Source organism: Epithele typhae, assembly GCF_022376455.1.
Source record: "Epithele typhae strain CBS 203.58 chromosome Unknown BXZ73scaffold_4, whole genome shotgun sequence".
Taxonomy (NCBI): Eukaryota; Fungi; Basidiomycota; class Agaricomycetes; order Polyporales; family Epitheliaceae; genus Epithele; species Epithele typhae.
In genome coordinates, this window is record NW_025954195.1 from 560,441 (window position 1) to 573,526 (window position 13,086).

The 13,086-nt window shown below is 59.8% G+C and overlaps 5 protein-coding genes across 5 annotated transcripts; 2 read left to right on the top strand and 3 right to left on the bottom strand.

The window, feature by feature from the left end:
• Positions 1-706: 706 nt before the first annotated feature.
• BXZ73DRAFT_74195 (PLC-like phosphodiesterase) lies at positions 707-3,621 on the bottom strand (the record flags this gene model as incomplete). Its single annotated transcript, XM_048021991.1, has 10 exons — positions 707-1,795; positions 1,900-1,934; positions 2,135-2,254; positions 2,316-2,391; positions 2,447-2,521; positions 2,574-3,061; positions 3,123-3,149; positions 3,213-3,260; positions 3,345-3,423; positions 3,559-3,621. The coding sequence occupies 10 exons, from the start codon at positions 3,619-3,621 to the stop codon at positions 707-709; spliced, it is 2,100 nt and encodes a 699-aa protein (XP_047882000.1).
• Positions 3,622-4,392: 771 nt separating this feature from the next.
• BXZ73DRAFT_87567 (PLC-like phosphodiesterase) lies at positions 4,393-5,742 on the bottom strand (the record flags this gene model as incomplete). Its single annotated transcript, XM_048024625.1, has 8 exons — positions 4,393-4,568; positions 4,628-4,703; positions 4,756-5,130; positions 5,181-5,296; positions 5,358-5,384; positions 5,443-5,490; positions 5,544-5,622; positions 5,689-5,742. The coding sequence occupies 8 exons, from the start codon at positions 5,740-5,742 to the stop codon at positions 4,393-4,395; spliced, it is 951 nt and encodes a 316-aa protein (XP_047882001.1).
• Positions 5,743-6,745: 1,003 nt separating this feature from the next.
• Positions 6,746-9,164, top strand: BXZ73DRAFT_87568 (molybdenum cofactor biosynthesis protein; the record flags this gene model as incomplete). Its single annotated transcript, XM_048024626.1, has 10 exons — positions 6,746-6,776; positions 6,823-6,932; positions 6,977-7,042; positions 7,097-7,368; positions 7,497-7,594; positions 7,663-7,766; positions 7,827-7,929; positions 7,986-8,224; positions 8,254-8,871; positions 8,928-9,164. The coding sequence occupies 10 exons, from the start codon at positions 6,746-6,748 to the stop codon at positions 9,162-9,164; spliced, it is 1,878 nt and encodes a 625-aa protein (XP_047882002.1).
• Positions 9,165-9,260: 96 nt separating this feature from the next.
• Positions 9,261-10,042, bottom strand: BXZ73DRAFT_97232 (Spc19-domain-containing protein; the record flags this gene model as incomplete). Its single annotated transcript, XM_048027297.1, has 5 exons — positions 9,261-9,284; positions 9,334-9,486; positions 9,539-9,685; positions 9,738-9,815; positions 9,872-10,042. The coding sequence occupies 5 exons, from the start codon at positions 10,040-10,042 to the stop codon at positions 9,261-9,263; spliced, it is 573 nt and encodes a 190-aa protein (XP_047882003.1).
• Positions 10,043-11,239: 1,197 nt separating this feature from the next.
• On the top strand, positions 11,240-12,897 carry BXZ73DRAFT_97233 (uncharacterized protein; the record flags this gene model as incomplete). The annotated part of the gene is made up of 11 exons (XM_048027298.1): positions 11,240-11,289; positions 11,341-11,375; positions 11,438-11,601; positions 11,745-11,778; positions 11,843-11,940; positions 11,999-12,084; positions 12,266-12,330; positions 12,389-12,404; positions 12,456-12,504; positions 12,564-12,619; positions 12,675-12,897. The coding sequence occupies 11 exons, from the start codon at positions 11,240-11,242 to the stop codon at positions 12,895-12,897; spliced, it is 876 nt and encodes a 291-aa protein (XP_047882004.1).
• Between the last annotated feature and the right edge of the window lie 189 nt (positions 12,898-13,086).

Genomic DNA, 13,086 nt, shown 5'->3' on the forward strand with positions numbered 1-13,086 from the left:
GAGTATGACTCGGGCGGCTCCGCGAACGAGATCCGTTTTGGTGTCGAGTTGCCGGACCCACCGTGGCTCGTCCGTCCCCCGAGACCGAAGAGTTCAGGAACGCTAAGGAGAGACGGGGAGGGGGACGCCGTCGCAGGCGTGCTGGGGCCGGCAGAGCGGACCTTGAGCGAGGACTGCTTGGGAGGCGACGGAGCGCGAGTGGACGTCGTATGGCGGGGCTTGGTGAACAGTCGCGATATGGACGCGGTGGCGTTCGACGTGCTCGAGACTGGAGCAACGGTGGGAGGGCAGAGAAGAGAGGGGCGAGGAGGCGGTGGGGGCATTGCGGGAGCTTTTGGTTGTGCTGCAGCTTTCTGCTTCTCGAGGATGTTGCGGAGAGACTCGACGGTGCGGTCGACGTGGAGAGTCGCAGACTCTGACGAGGCGGAGGAGGTAGATAACTCCTCAATAGGCGGGGTGAGTGGCCGAGATCTGCGGGGTGCGGGGGATCCTCGGATGGGGGTGACTGAACGGGAGCGTAGGGTGGTGGTAGATAAAGGAGTAGAGGCGTTTATGGGGGCGGGCGGGGAGACACGCGTCCTCTTGATCGTCTTGCTACTCTTGCCGCTACTGCTTGACGATCGGCGTCTTAGGCTGCCCGATATTGGCGAGGAAGATGACGAAGCCGGTGCGTTGCGGGGCATGACAAAGGACGCGAGCATGTCCACTACTCGTCGCGGCTGGTCGGTCGACGCACGCGCAGACACCGGGGCAGGCTCTGGTTCTTCGTCCTCTTCCGGGATGTTTGGTTGCTGGAAGCCGGACGGGGAGGGGACGGGGGTGCGTGGTGGACGGTTGTCCAAGCGAACGCCCAGGGTGGAGGGGAGGCCGATTTCGTGCGCGCCCTCGGAGGAGTCAATGTACACCGTGAGCGCGCGGGGGCGGGAGCGATGAAATGACTCCGGTCATGGGCAGATAGCTGCAAGCTCGACGTCGATTGGGACGGCTGGTGCCTGCGCATCTCGTGAGAAGTCCGCCGTCGGCCCTTAGACTCCATCTGCTCCAACAGACTTGACGTTGGCAGACTCTGGCTGAGCGGGGCCGGTGCGCCCAGTGACGATACGGACGCATGGTCACCGTGCTCGCCGTCTGACTCGACGAGGCCCTCCACCCGGCGTGATATCTCATCCAACTCGTCCATCCATGACGCCTGCATGTCCTTATCGTCCTTCATCTTCGACGCCAGCCGCTGCGTGCGCTCCTCCAGGTGGCGATCTGCGCTGTCGTCCGCGAGCACGGCCGAGAGGCTCGTCTGGGTGGACATGGACGACTGCAGCAGTGCGTTTGACATTTCAAGCGCGTGGACGCTGCGCTCCAACAGAGAGTCCAGATAGGGATCGCTCTGGCTGGTCGCGATGCTCTGCAGTCTCCGGTGGCCGATGCTGCGCGCCGAGGCTTGGTAGCGGCGCGCGCGATTCCGTGGGGAGACGGGGAGGCTCGAGGGTGGACTGGGGATGTAGACGGCCGCACTCTCCGAGTCGGAGGGATCTGTGTCTTCGTCAGCCTCCTCCGCACTGTCTGGGTATGCCGGAGGCTGTTCAAAGGGGATCTCCGCAAGGTCTCCAACTCTCTGCCGCGGAGGGGAGGTGTAGAGCGGAAGGGTAGTGACGGTGGAGTCTGAGGAGAGGCGGAGGGCGGAGGCCCGCTTGCGATGGGTCGCACGGCGGGATGAGGAGGAGGAGGAGATACATGGCGGATGGGAGACGCGGACGCGTCCGAGGACGATTCGGCGGGCAGACGGCGTCGATGGGCAGGCCTGGGGGATGGCGGGAGGAGGATGCTCTCCGGCGTCTAAACTTGTTGCGATTGCGCCTGCGACGACCTTGGCGTCTGCCACTGCACCTGCGCCGAGCCACTGACCTCATCCCAATCGTCTGCAGGATCCTCTGTATTGGCTGCGAAACATACATGATTTAAAATGTGCACACACATCCTCGTACTGCGTGCCCCGGCGGTGCAACACCAATATATACCCGATGACCCAACTCTATCTATCTTAGTCCCCACGACGGCAGCGCCAGTCAGGCCTTCACGGCTCCGCTCGGTGGGATCACCGTGGGCGGCTCGATGTCGTCGAACTTCCTCAGCGGCCCACCGTATTTCTGGAGATAGTACCCAGCCACCATCTCCCAGAACCGAAGCGACGGCGACCAGAACCGCACCGACGTCCAGAGGAACATGCTGCTGTGGGTCGACATGATCTGCGCATAGTCCTCTGCAAAGACCGGTCAGCATCTGACGGGCTTCCGCCCCACGGCACACGGCGGTGTACGTACTCTTGAGCTCTTCCCGGAGGTCCAGCCACATCTTCGTCTTGTCCGTAAGGATAACGTCCACACCCCACCGCGTCGCCTGCGCGTAATCAATCAGCGGTGCGTTTTCCTATCACCCGGGTTCTGAGACGGACCTCGAGCATGTGCGCACGGTCATTCACCGTCCACACCATGATCCTCTTCCCCGCCTTTTGTGCGTCCGCGATAACCTGCCCCCACCCCCAAAGTCAGCAAAACACAGCAAGTCCTCGGTCTGGCCACGCACCTCTGCCCCTCCCACGTCGCGAGCGCGGAGAAGTGGATGGAGAACACCTCGCAGTCGTCCCAGAAGTACGAGCGCGCGATGCTCGGGCTGATGCCGATGAACGACCGTTTGCAGTACGGGAGGATCGCCTTCGCCTGCGGCAGGAAGCGCGGGTGCCAGAGGCCGAGCAGGATCCGCGGCGCCAGCTCCGTCTGCCAGTTCGGCTGCGCGGCGATGATTTCGTGCATGAGCGTGAAGAGGTGGAGGGGCTCGCTGAAGATCTTGACGTCGACGTTGAACGTGCGTGCTTGTTCTCGGGCTGCCCCGTGCGCGCGCGTGTCAAGGCTCCGGTGTTCACGCTCGAGCTTGCGGGCGGGGACGAGGCGCACCTTCATGAGCAGCTCAACGGTCTGCACGAAGGTCGGGATGGACTGCACGGGCGTCTTCGTCGTCTTCAGGTGCTCCATCCCGCCCTCGCCAAACCAGTTCGTCTCCTTGATCTTGCCTGCGCGGAGGCATGCATCAGGTCGCGTCCGCGCCCGAGACGTTGATGAATCCATGCGCACCTTTCCCATTTGTCGTGCGGTCGAGCGCTGGCCGGACATGAAAATAAGACGCGCGCGCCCGCGGCACATCGCGAGCGGAGCGGTACTCACTCGGATCGTGGAACATGACGACGACATCATCCAGAGACACATGCACGTCTGTCGCGCACCGGTAAGCAACCAAGCCCATGGGGCGCGGGGAGTGCGCGGGCGAGAAAGCCATGGCGCGAGCTGGACACGCACCGCTTTCGATTCCCTCCGCGCCGTCGTGGATCGCGAGCTGGAAGCTCGCGAGCGTGTTCTCCGGGTACGCCGCCGACGCCTGCAGCCGTCCGGTCGCGGTCAGCTCTCGCCCCTCTAGCCCGTCGTGGAAACTTTCCCGGCGCTCGACGCACGTTCGCCGTCCTTCCCACCACCCAACGCATGCACGCAGCGGAACGAAGGAACGTGCACTCACCCCGCGGTGGCCCCAGCACTCGGGCAGCTTGAGGGTGGATGAAGACGGCGCAGTGGCGGTCATGGCGGTCGACAGCAAGGAGGTGGTACGGGAGCGGAGGGCGGAGAGCAACGCGGCCAGCTGTGGCAATCCGGAGGAGGATGTGGGCCCCTCGGTGGCGTCGTGGAAGGCATATATACGCGGCCGCAGCGAGACGTAAGAAGAGTTGTGCAAGCCGTTGGGTTGACGCGGTCCCTGGCCGCCGCTCCGCCTCGCCCCGTCGGAATATCATAGGGTGGTGTTCCGAACTTGACCGCGTGGCCAGTTTTTCCTCTGCATGATTGATGCATGCTACCGCGCTGACCTGGTCTCAGCCCTTGAGCTCGCATTTAGCCATCGCCGGGGTCGCGGGGTCGCACATTTTACTCTGCAAATTTGGAGAGCGGGAGGGGTTCGTGGGACGAAGGTAGACAGGCGCCGTGTGGCTCACGTCGGACGAACGTGCATAGCGGCTCCGCGATAGGAGACTCCGCAGAGGCGATAACAACACCGTGGACGACCCGGCGCGGTTTCTCACTGCCGGTGACCAAAACAGATCAGCCCCGGTGACAAGCGGGATCGGAATCGCAGTGGGTCTAGTGATGTGTAACACTGCGATGGTAGCACGGATGAGATGTCCGATTAATCTGAATGTAGTCTACAACGTATATACAGTACAAGGCGACAGTTTCTAGGTTTTGGATTTCTATTCAAAGCTACGGCAGGAAAGCAAGACGACCGATTACCCTATAGACCATACAGAGAAACGAGTGAGAAGAGCGTGTGGGAAAAGTCTATGTTTGTGTTGTGGGATTCTTAAGAAACCGCGAGTGCAGCGGGCTCGAGCGTGTCGACCTTGCGGAAAGGGCCAGCGTAGCCTTCGAGGTATATATGGTCCCGGCGACGCAGAAGGGCGAGCATAGGCGTGTAGAACTGCACATTCGTCCAGTAGAACATCCGACTGTGCTGAGCAGCGATGTTGTCGTAGTCCACTGTGGGTTGATTCATGAGCCTGCAGGCGCAATACATGATGCTCGATGTATGAGCTTACCCTGGAGTGCGGACCTGAGGTCAAGCCAGGTTTTGGTAGTGTCCGTGATGATCACGTCAATACCCCACCGGGCAGCCTGCGCATCTCAAGTCAGCTCGCCACTTGGAAAACAGAAGACGTTAACGCACCTCGACCATGTGTGCCGGGTCGTTCACGGTCCACGCCATGATCTGCTTCCCCGCGGCCTTGCAGTCTTTGCGGAACTTCGCGCCATCCGCAAGCGCAAGCGCGGCGAAGTTGATCGAGAACACGTCGCAGCTATCCCAGAAGAACTTGCGCGCGGTCGAGATACTGTAACCGATGTACGACCGACGGCAGTACGGCAAGTGCGCCTTGGCGTGCGGGAGGAAGCTCGGGTGCCAGAGGCCGAGCAGGATGCGCGGCGCGAGCGCGGTCTCCCAATCGGGCTGGGATGAGATGACGGAGTGGATGAGCTTGAAGAGGTGCGCGGGCTTGTTCTGCACCTTGACGTCGACGTTGAACTTGACATGGCTGTTCTCCGGCTGCGCGAACACGCTCAGCCGCGCGTAACGCAGGGAGGAGAGACTCCCACCTTCATGAGCAGCTTGATGGTCTCCTCGAATGTGGCGAGAGCCTGTTTGGGTTCCTTGACTGTCCGGAGCTGGTGCATCCCTCCCTCGCCATACCAGAGCTTCTCACGGATTAACCCTACAAATACATGGGCCATCAGCCGAAGCCGGCGTCCGCAGCACGCAGAAGAGCGCCCTACCCGAACCATCCGTGACCCTGTCCAATGCTTGTTTGACGTCGGGCGTCAGCCAAGAAACGCGCATACACGTAGCAAACGGACTCACAAGGGTCATGGAACATCACCACGACGTCGTCTACGGATACATGGACGTCTGCTCGGGGGGTCACGACCGCGGCGGGGGAGATTGACACGTGGGCAAAATACCGCTCTCAATACCCTCGGCGCCGTCACGAATGGCGGCTTCGAAGCTGGCGAGCGTGTTCTCGGGGAAGCGGGAAGAAGCCTGGAGCATGGCAAAACGCGAGCATGGTCAGTGAAGGTGAAAGGACGCGTGAAGAGTGCAACGCACCCCGCGGTGACCCCAACACTCAGGCATGGGCTTGGTCAGGGAGGGGGGAGACATGGCAGAGTATGGAGCAAGAGGAACACGGTGCGGCAGCACGACGCGAGAAGGGGGTAGGCGCAGTGTCCGAAGAGAAGAAGGATGAACGTGGACGGAGGTCGCGGGCCAGGTTTTAATGCCTGCGAAGCGGCGGGGGAGGAACATGCAAGATGCGGGGAAAGGTCACTCGTCGGGTGGGCGCAAGCGAAGGGGCGCTCTCCACCGCCCGCTGCCGGGTCTCCGACCTGCAGCCCTGGATCCCGCGACGTACGCGGACAACCTGACCACTCGCCCTCGTAGCGTGACCACCAGGTCACCTGCTCGACGCGCGCATCTTCCGTATCCGACGCGTATTGCTGGACAAGGCTGGACAGTGTCAGGGCGCGGATCTCGCGGGGTCGTTCCGGACGCCGCCACCTCGCCGTCCAGGGCCTGGTCTTGCTATATTCGACTTGGGACCGGAATCCACATGGCCAGAGATCAATCAGCAACAGACGAGGAAAGATTTAATGCGAGAAGGAGCTTGTGCGGGGAGAGGAGGAGAACCAAGTTCCGGTCGCTGGAGGAGGCAGGCCACAAAAGAGCGCGCGCGTCCGAGGGGCAGGCAAGCTCCGGACGTCAGAACCGCTCCGCAGGTGATTGGGGTCCAGGCGCGCACCGTCAGATGATTCACTGTCATTTGCCTTTAGCCTTCGTGCACCTCCGAGCCCCGAGTGTCCGACCAGTCCGACGATGACCACGCGCGGAACATGCTGCGCCTCAGCCTGTCCTCAACTGTCGAGCTCCGGCCCGACATCCCTCGGAGCTCGGGACGGTCCGGCTTGCACTGGAACAACCGCACAGGAAGGCTGCTTGCCCTACAGTCTGCATAACCAATGTCCTGTTCCCACAGCGGTCCACGGCCTGACCAAGAACCACGTCTGGCAGCGGTGATTGGGCGGTCGTGTGATGACGTATGCCGGAAAAGGCCCGAGTCGCTGCGGTTCGACCGTCCTTGTCCTCGCACTCCTTGCCAGCTGCCACCATGGCCGCCCCGCGCGTAGCCATCCTTACAGGTGCGCGGTCAATCGGTCATTTTGAGATTATTGACACTCTTCGCAGTCTCTGATACTGCGGCACTCGATCCCGCAGCAGATCGTTCCGGGCCGGCGATCCAAGCACTAGTCACCCAGCACGGATACATCTGCACACATCTCACATTGTCCCTGACAGTGAGATTCGTATACGCACCGTCGTCCTAGCGTGGTGCGATCAGGGTGATGTCGACTGGATCGTCACCACTGGCGGAACTGGGTTCGGCCTGCGCGACAGAACACCAGAGGTGGTTCGAGCGCTTCAAACTGCGCCTAACTCTGTATTCACTTCCTCCCCACAGGCCATCAGGCCACTCCTGGAACGCGAGGCTCCTGGGATCGTGCACCTCATGCTCAACGCATCCATGCAAGCAACCCCTCTTGGCGCACTCTCTCGGCCTGTCGCGGGCACGATCAAGAACACTCTTGTCTCCACGCTCCCAGGAAGTGTCAAGGCTGTCCAGGAGAACATCACGGCACTTCTCCAAGCCGGTGTTGTCGAACATGCCATCGAACTTGTTCGTGGTGGACGTGGAGAGCATGTACACGCCCGACTTGCAGCAGAGGGACCTCGGTCTGTCTCCGTCAGCCCTCGACCGCCATCCATACAGCTCCAACCGGAAAGCTCGGTAGTCACTTATGACGTCCCCCCGGCCGATTTTGCCCCAAGCCCGAGCCCATCCCTCGTCCAGGCTCGCGGAGCTCATTTGGGCACCACCACCACCATCACCATGATCACGACCGTGAGCATAGGGCACCTGTGACACGGAGCACGTTGTCGCAGGACCCGTCCTTGCCAGGTACGCGGCCATATTGGAGGATTGTCGAGCCTCGACACCATCGCAGTGCGTTCTAATCCATCGATCAGCTCATGCACGCCTCAGGGAATCACCCTACCCCATAGTGTCTATCTCGGATGCTCTTGTGACGGTGCTGCGGGAGATACGGCCGCTTCCTGTGTTCGAGGAAAGAGTGAGCATTGCTACTTTTGATTTCTCTGGCTGGAGCTCGCGCTTACAATCTCGCCTTCAGGTGACTTCCAAGCTACGAGGCTACGTGCTCGCGGAAGACATCTTCGCACCTCAGAATGTCCCCATCACTCACAGCACCAATGTAGACGGTTATGCATTACGCTGTGCGTCTTTCTCGTTGGCTAAAACCTACCTCGACCCTGTCTAACATTCACTGTAGCCACTGACCCGCCAGGAATCTACACCGTCCTCACCCCACACAGCCATCTCATTTCCACACCCCTTCCCCCGGGCCACATCTTCCGCGTCAACACAGGCGGGCCCATCCCTGCAGGCGCCGACACTGTCATCATGGTTGAAGACACCCGCCTACGCGCCACGCACCGCATCGGCCCCGCGCCCGAAGAAGTCGAGGAGGCCCAAGTCGAGACCCTCGTGCAGGTGCCCCCTGGGGAGAACGTGCGCGCGCCGGCTCGGACGTCCGCCAGGGCGACCTCGTCCTCGAGCGCGGCACGGTCGTGCAGGCCGCCGGGGGCGAGATCGGCTCGCTCGCGTTCGTCGGGCGCACGACGGTGCGCGCGTTCAAGCGGCCCGTCGTCGCGCTCCTCAGCACCGGCGGGGAGCTGCTCGACGTCCAGGCGCCGACGCCGCTCCCCGGCGACGGCTGGGGCGGCATCTGGGACACGAACCGGCCGTCGCTCCAGGCGGCGATCGAGGGGTACGGGTACGAGGTCGTCGACCTCGGGATCGTGCCCGACAACGTGCCCGCGCACGTCGCCGCGCTCCGCCGCGGGCTCGCCGAGGCGGACCTCATTCTCACCACGGGCGGCACTTCGATGGGGGTCGGGGACCTGCTCAAGCCGGTGATCGAGCACCACCTCGGCGGGACGGTGCACTTTGGCAGGGTGCGCGTGAAGCCGGGGAAACCGACGACGTTCGCGACAATCCCGACTCCGGGCGGACAGGCGGACAGCGTGCCGTTGTTCGCGCTGCCGGGAAACCCTGCAAGCGCGCTCGTGACGTTCCATATTTTCGTGGTGCCGGCGCTGAGGAGGCTTGGAGGTTGGACTTCGGCGAAGTGCAGACTACCGAGCGTGCGCGTGCAGGTGCGTTTGCTGTCCGTGTCTAGCTCCGCAAGTACTGATATAACATCGGCGTGCAGATTCAAGAGTCGATGAAGCTGGATTCGCGACCCGAATACCACAGGGCTATCATCGTCGCTACACCCGAAGGATTCAAAGCGCACAGTACTGGTGGACAGCGCTCTAGCAGAGTCGCCAGCTTGAAGGGCGCAAACGGCTTTGTGGCATTGCCTCCGAGAGGAGAAAAGGGACCTGCGAAGTTGGAAGTTGGGGATTTCGTCGAGGCGATCATCATCGGAGAACTGCATATGGGTTGATATGAACAGTCTGGGATGGCACATATTGGTATAGAGGTACATCAACATGTTGTAGAGTACGGCTAGAAGTACAGGTGGGGTTTGGTTGGCTCGATGTCATTTCTTCATCGAGGCAAATTCCTATGCGCCCAATGAGTCTTCCGCAACTATGCAGAGAAGAATGGCCTACCATCTCATCAATCTCCGCCTGTAGCTCGGCTAGCTCATCCTCGAGCTTTTGCCTCTGTCGCGAGAGCATCTGCAAGCGCCTAACGTCCAGCTTGCTCATGCCCGCAGTATTTGACCCAGCCCGGGAAGATGGGCGAGACTGCGCCGCTTCGGCCTGCGTTCCCGGTCAGATTATCTGCTGGAGGGATGCGATAGATGGAGGCTACCTTTGCCTGCAATAGGCTCTCCTTCTTGAGCAAAACCTGCAGCCCCTTCTCTGCTCGGGAGATGAGTTCATTGATCTGAGGCTCAATCTCGTCCGTGAGATCAGCCTTGTATCTTCGAATGGTCCCCTCGTCGACGAGCAGGAACACCTGACACAGCCCATGAACGCGCGTGCTATCGGTGCCACAGGGAACCCCCTACCCTGTCGCTCTCGAGGATCTTCGACATTCGGGGCAAGTCGTAAGTGCCTGTTCGAATGAGCTCTTGCGCCTCATAAGCCTATGGTTCCGATGCGCTTCAGCCTGGCACAAAGACCTGTTACACAAATGGCCCACCTCGTTGCAGCAGTCCTCCATGGCCATCACGCATTCACTGAGGTAAGGACTGCATGTAGCATTGGTGTCAACTGCCTGGTACAGCGACGGGTTTCCAGGAAAGATGGACTCCCGCGGTCCTAGTCGTGGATGCACAGAGAGCCGCGACGCGCGGGGGTGGTTCTTCTCCATGATTCAGCGCGATGCCACCGATTGGAAGCGCCAACTGGCGCCCACCGGCGACGCGTCTACGGCGCGGTGCCAAACAAGACCAATGCCAGTTCGAGCTCCGCAGGCGCCCACACATATATAGCCCGAAATTTGCTTTCGTGTTTTCCCCAGTGTCCAGCCAACCTCCGAAACGTCCGCGCACCGCTCGCGGTGCGTCCAGCCGTTCACTCGTCTGTTGACGTCGTTCACGTTGCTGGAGCGAGGCGTCCCTTCGGGGGCGCTCACGAGAGCGAGTGTCGCCGTCCGGCTCCCCCTCATCACGGCTGAGTCCGCCTTTCGGGGTGTTGACTCGCTGGAGGGGTCGCAGTCGGACGCGCGGCGCGGCGTTATATCCCATAACCTCCCGTACACCCCTGCCTCCGGGCGTGGTGCCATTATGTGGCCGTGACGGTCTGGTGAAACCATAACGCATACATCCTTAGCTTACACACTCTGTTTTGTAGGGGTTGGTTCGAAATACACGCTCTTTGCTCGCGATCCGCCTCGGTTGGTGTGCCCTCTCGCGCCCGCGGGTGCGCAGTATGTTCTGGTCTGTGTCTCTTTGCCTCCAGATCGACCCAGCCGTGCTGCCACCATCGTCTGCGCCTCCCACCAACCGCCCATGAAAAAGCGTAAAACGAAGTAGCACCACCGCTGCACCGCTAACCGGAAGCTATCTGACGGACATGATGGCCCCCAAAGGCTGCGTGAGTGGCAGTTCTCCGCCAATCCTCCAAGATTGTCGTCCATTGCGCCATCGCGGTGCAATTAGGCAGGCCGTACCGCCACTCAGATGGAACATTTGGAAATAGACACTTTTTTGATACTCCTTAGCCCTCAAGCGACGTGTCGCCCTGTATCGTCACACTAGAGCTTCGCAACGGCTCCATAAAGGCAAAACGGGATCACGTACGGGATCACGGTCGCCCTACGTGGACAGAAGGCGGTGGACCTATCTCCGTATGGTATGGTGATGTTCGGTGGTTTCCTGGAGTGCTCCCGAAAGACGGATGTCGAGCCCCCAAACTGGAAGTGGTCGGGGCCGAGACGGCGACCAGCGCGGACGGTGCGCGCGAATCTTGCTCGACCGGGTTTGTCAGACCAGCCCTGGACAGGACGTTATAAAACACCTCGCCAGTATGCTGGGGTCACAGCGATCTCACGGTCTTTTTGCTCAACATGTCCGACAATTCAGAGGCCACATTGCTTGTGGATGTCGTTGGGTCCGTGTGAGCATAGTTTCCCGTTCTCACACAGTATCAATCTAACCGCCTCGGTAGCCAGGTGTCGAATTACTTCGCAGCAGCGGCCATAGGTCAGCTCGAGCTTGAGCTACCCGGTCACATCCGCGACCTGCTGAACCGCCCTCTTTGCTAGGCTTGCTGGCGTACGATTTCGCGATCACCTTTGGACAAGAGGTCGATCTCTTCTGGAAGCGGAAAACAACTCTATCCTCGGCGTTGTTTATCCTCAACCGTTACATTCCATTAACCGTGAACATGATATTCGCGCCATGGCCAAGTTACCCCACTTCAATACAGGTGAGCTCACGAGAAACAGTCGCAAGACATGAGGAGTTCAGATGCTGACTCATCACACAGGGGTAAGCGTTCAGATGCTCCAGGCTGACCTTTGCGGCTTATGTTTGATGGATAGATGTGCCGGAATCTACTATACGGTACAGACACTGGAAATCCTCCAATACCTTCCGTGGGCAGGTCAGTTTACTATTCAAATCCCTCACCGATTCTACTCACTGACAGCTGTACCGTTTCTCAACAGTATTTGCTGGCCTAAGAGCATACGTCTTGAGCCCTTGGAAACGCACAGCCGGCGCGATCGTTTTTCTGCTCGCTTCCGTTCCCATCATCATCAACTACGTGAGGCGCACTGACTATCACGACCCGAAGCATACTTGTTGCTAATGATCCATCATAGATCACCGAGGCGTGGTCGCCACCGTACGTGGACCCTCTGTTTGGGTGCTCTACTACCACCACGTTGACGGCCGAGATGCAACAAAAGTGAGCATTCACAGCTCTGACTCATTGCACACGTTGATGAAACTCCCTCGATAGTTGTAGGTTTGGATGTGTGATTCTAGTTCCTCGAGCTCACTGGTTCTGCAGTCACTATAATCTCCCGAGTGGCGCTCATCACTTCCGACCTCTTGTTACTTGCGATCACCTGGCACGCAACATACAGAGACGCCAGAGAAATCAAGCTCCTTGGGCAGCGGACGTCGTTGGCTTCAGTCCTCTTCCGCGATGGTAAGCGACAAGTCGATCGTACACTTGCTGGCATTCAGGACTGATCAGCCTGTTGCAGGTGTTCTGTATTTCATGTGAGAGGAGAAGCCGCTTCCCCAATCCGACATATACTGACTTCGCGGCAGTACATTATTGGTCCTGAACGTCCTCCATCTCGCCTTTTCTCTAGACTCCGTGAGTCGTTGGGTTGACCATCACTCGTGCCCGATATTAAAGCAATGCGTTCCCCGCAGATACTCAATGCGAACACCACATCCAACGCCAGCTACATCACCATCCTCACAGAACCGTGAGTGGTGCCCGCAACGCGGCGCTGGTTTCTTTGTCTTGACCCTTCTGTGCAGGATCACCGCAATCCTCATATCACGCTTCCTGATCGACCTACAAGAAGCGAGCATCTATTCGCAGAGTCAGCATTCTCTCGCGTCCGTGGGCACTCTCGACTTCAACAGGGTCGTAGGCTCCGTCACCGCATCGCTGCCTGCCTCCGGCGACCTCAGGACTGAGCGCATGACGTTCACCGACACCCTCCCACAAACAAGCTCCAATGACTTGGACGACTCATAACTTATATCCCGGAGCCACCAGGTATTTATGTCCCGACAATTTTGTAACCTATCTTGTTGTACGCGTACCTTCTCTTGTTGTCGACGTCACGCAGGACGCCCTGAGCCAATATCGTAAATAGGAACAATAAGTACACCCCAACACATTAACATAGCCATCGTGTACGATAATAACGTAACAACACCCCCA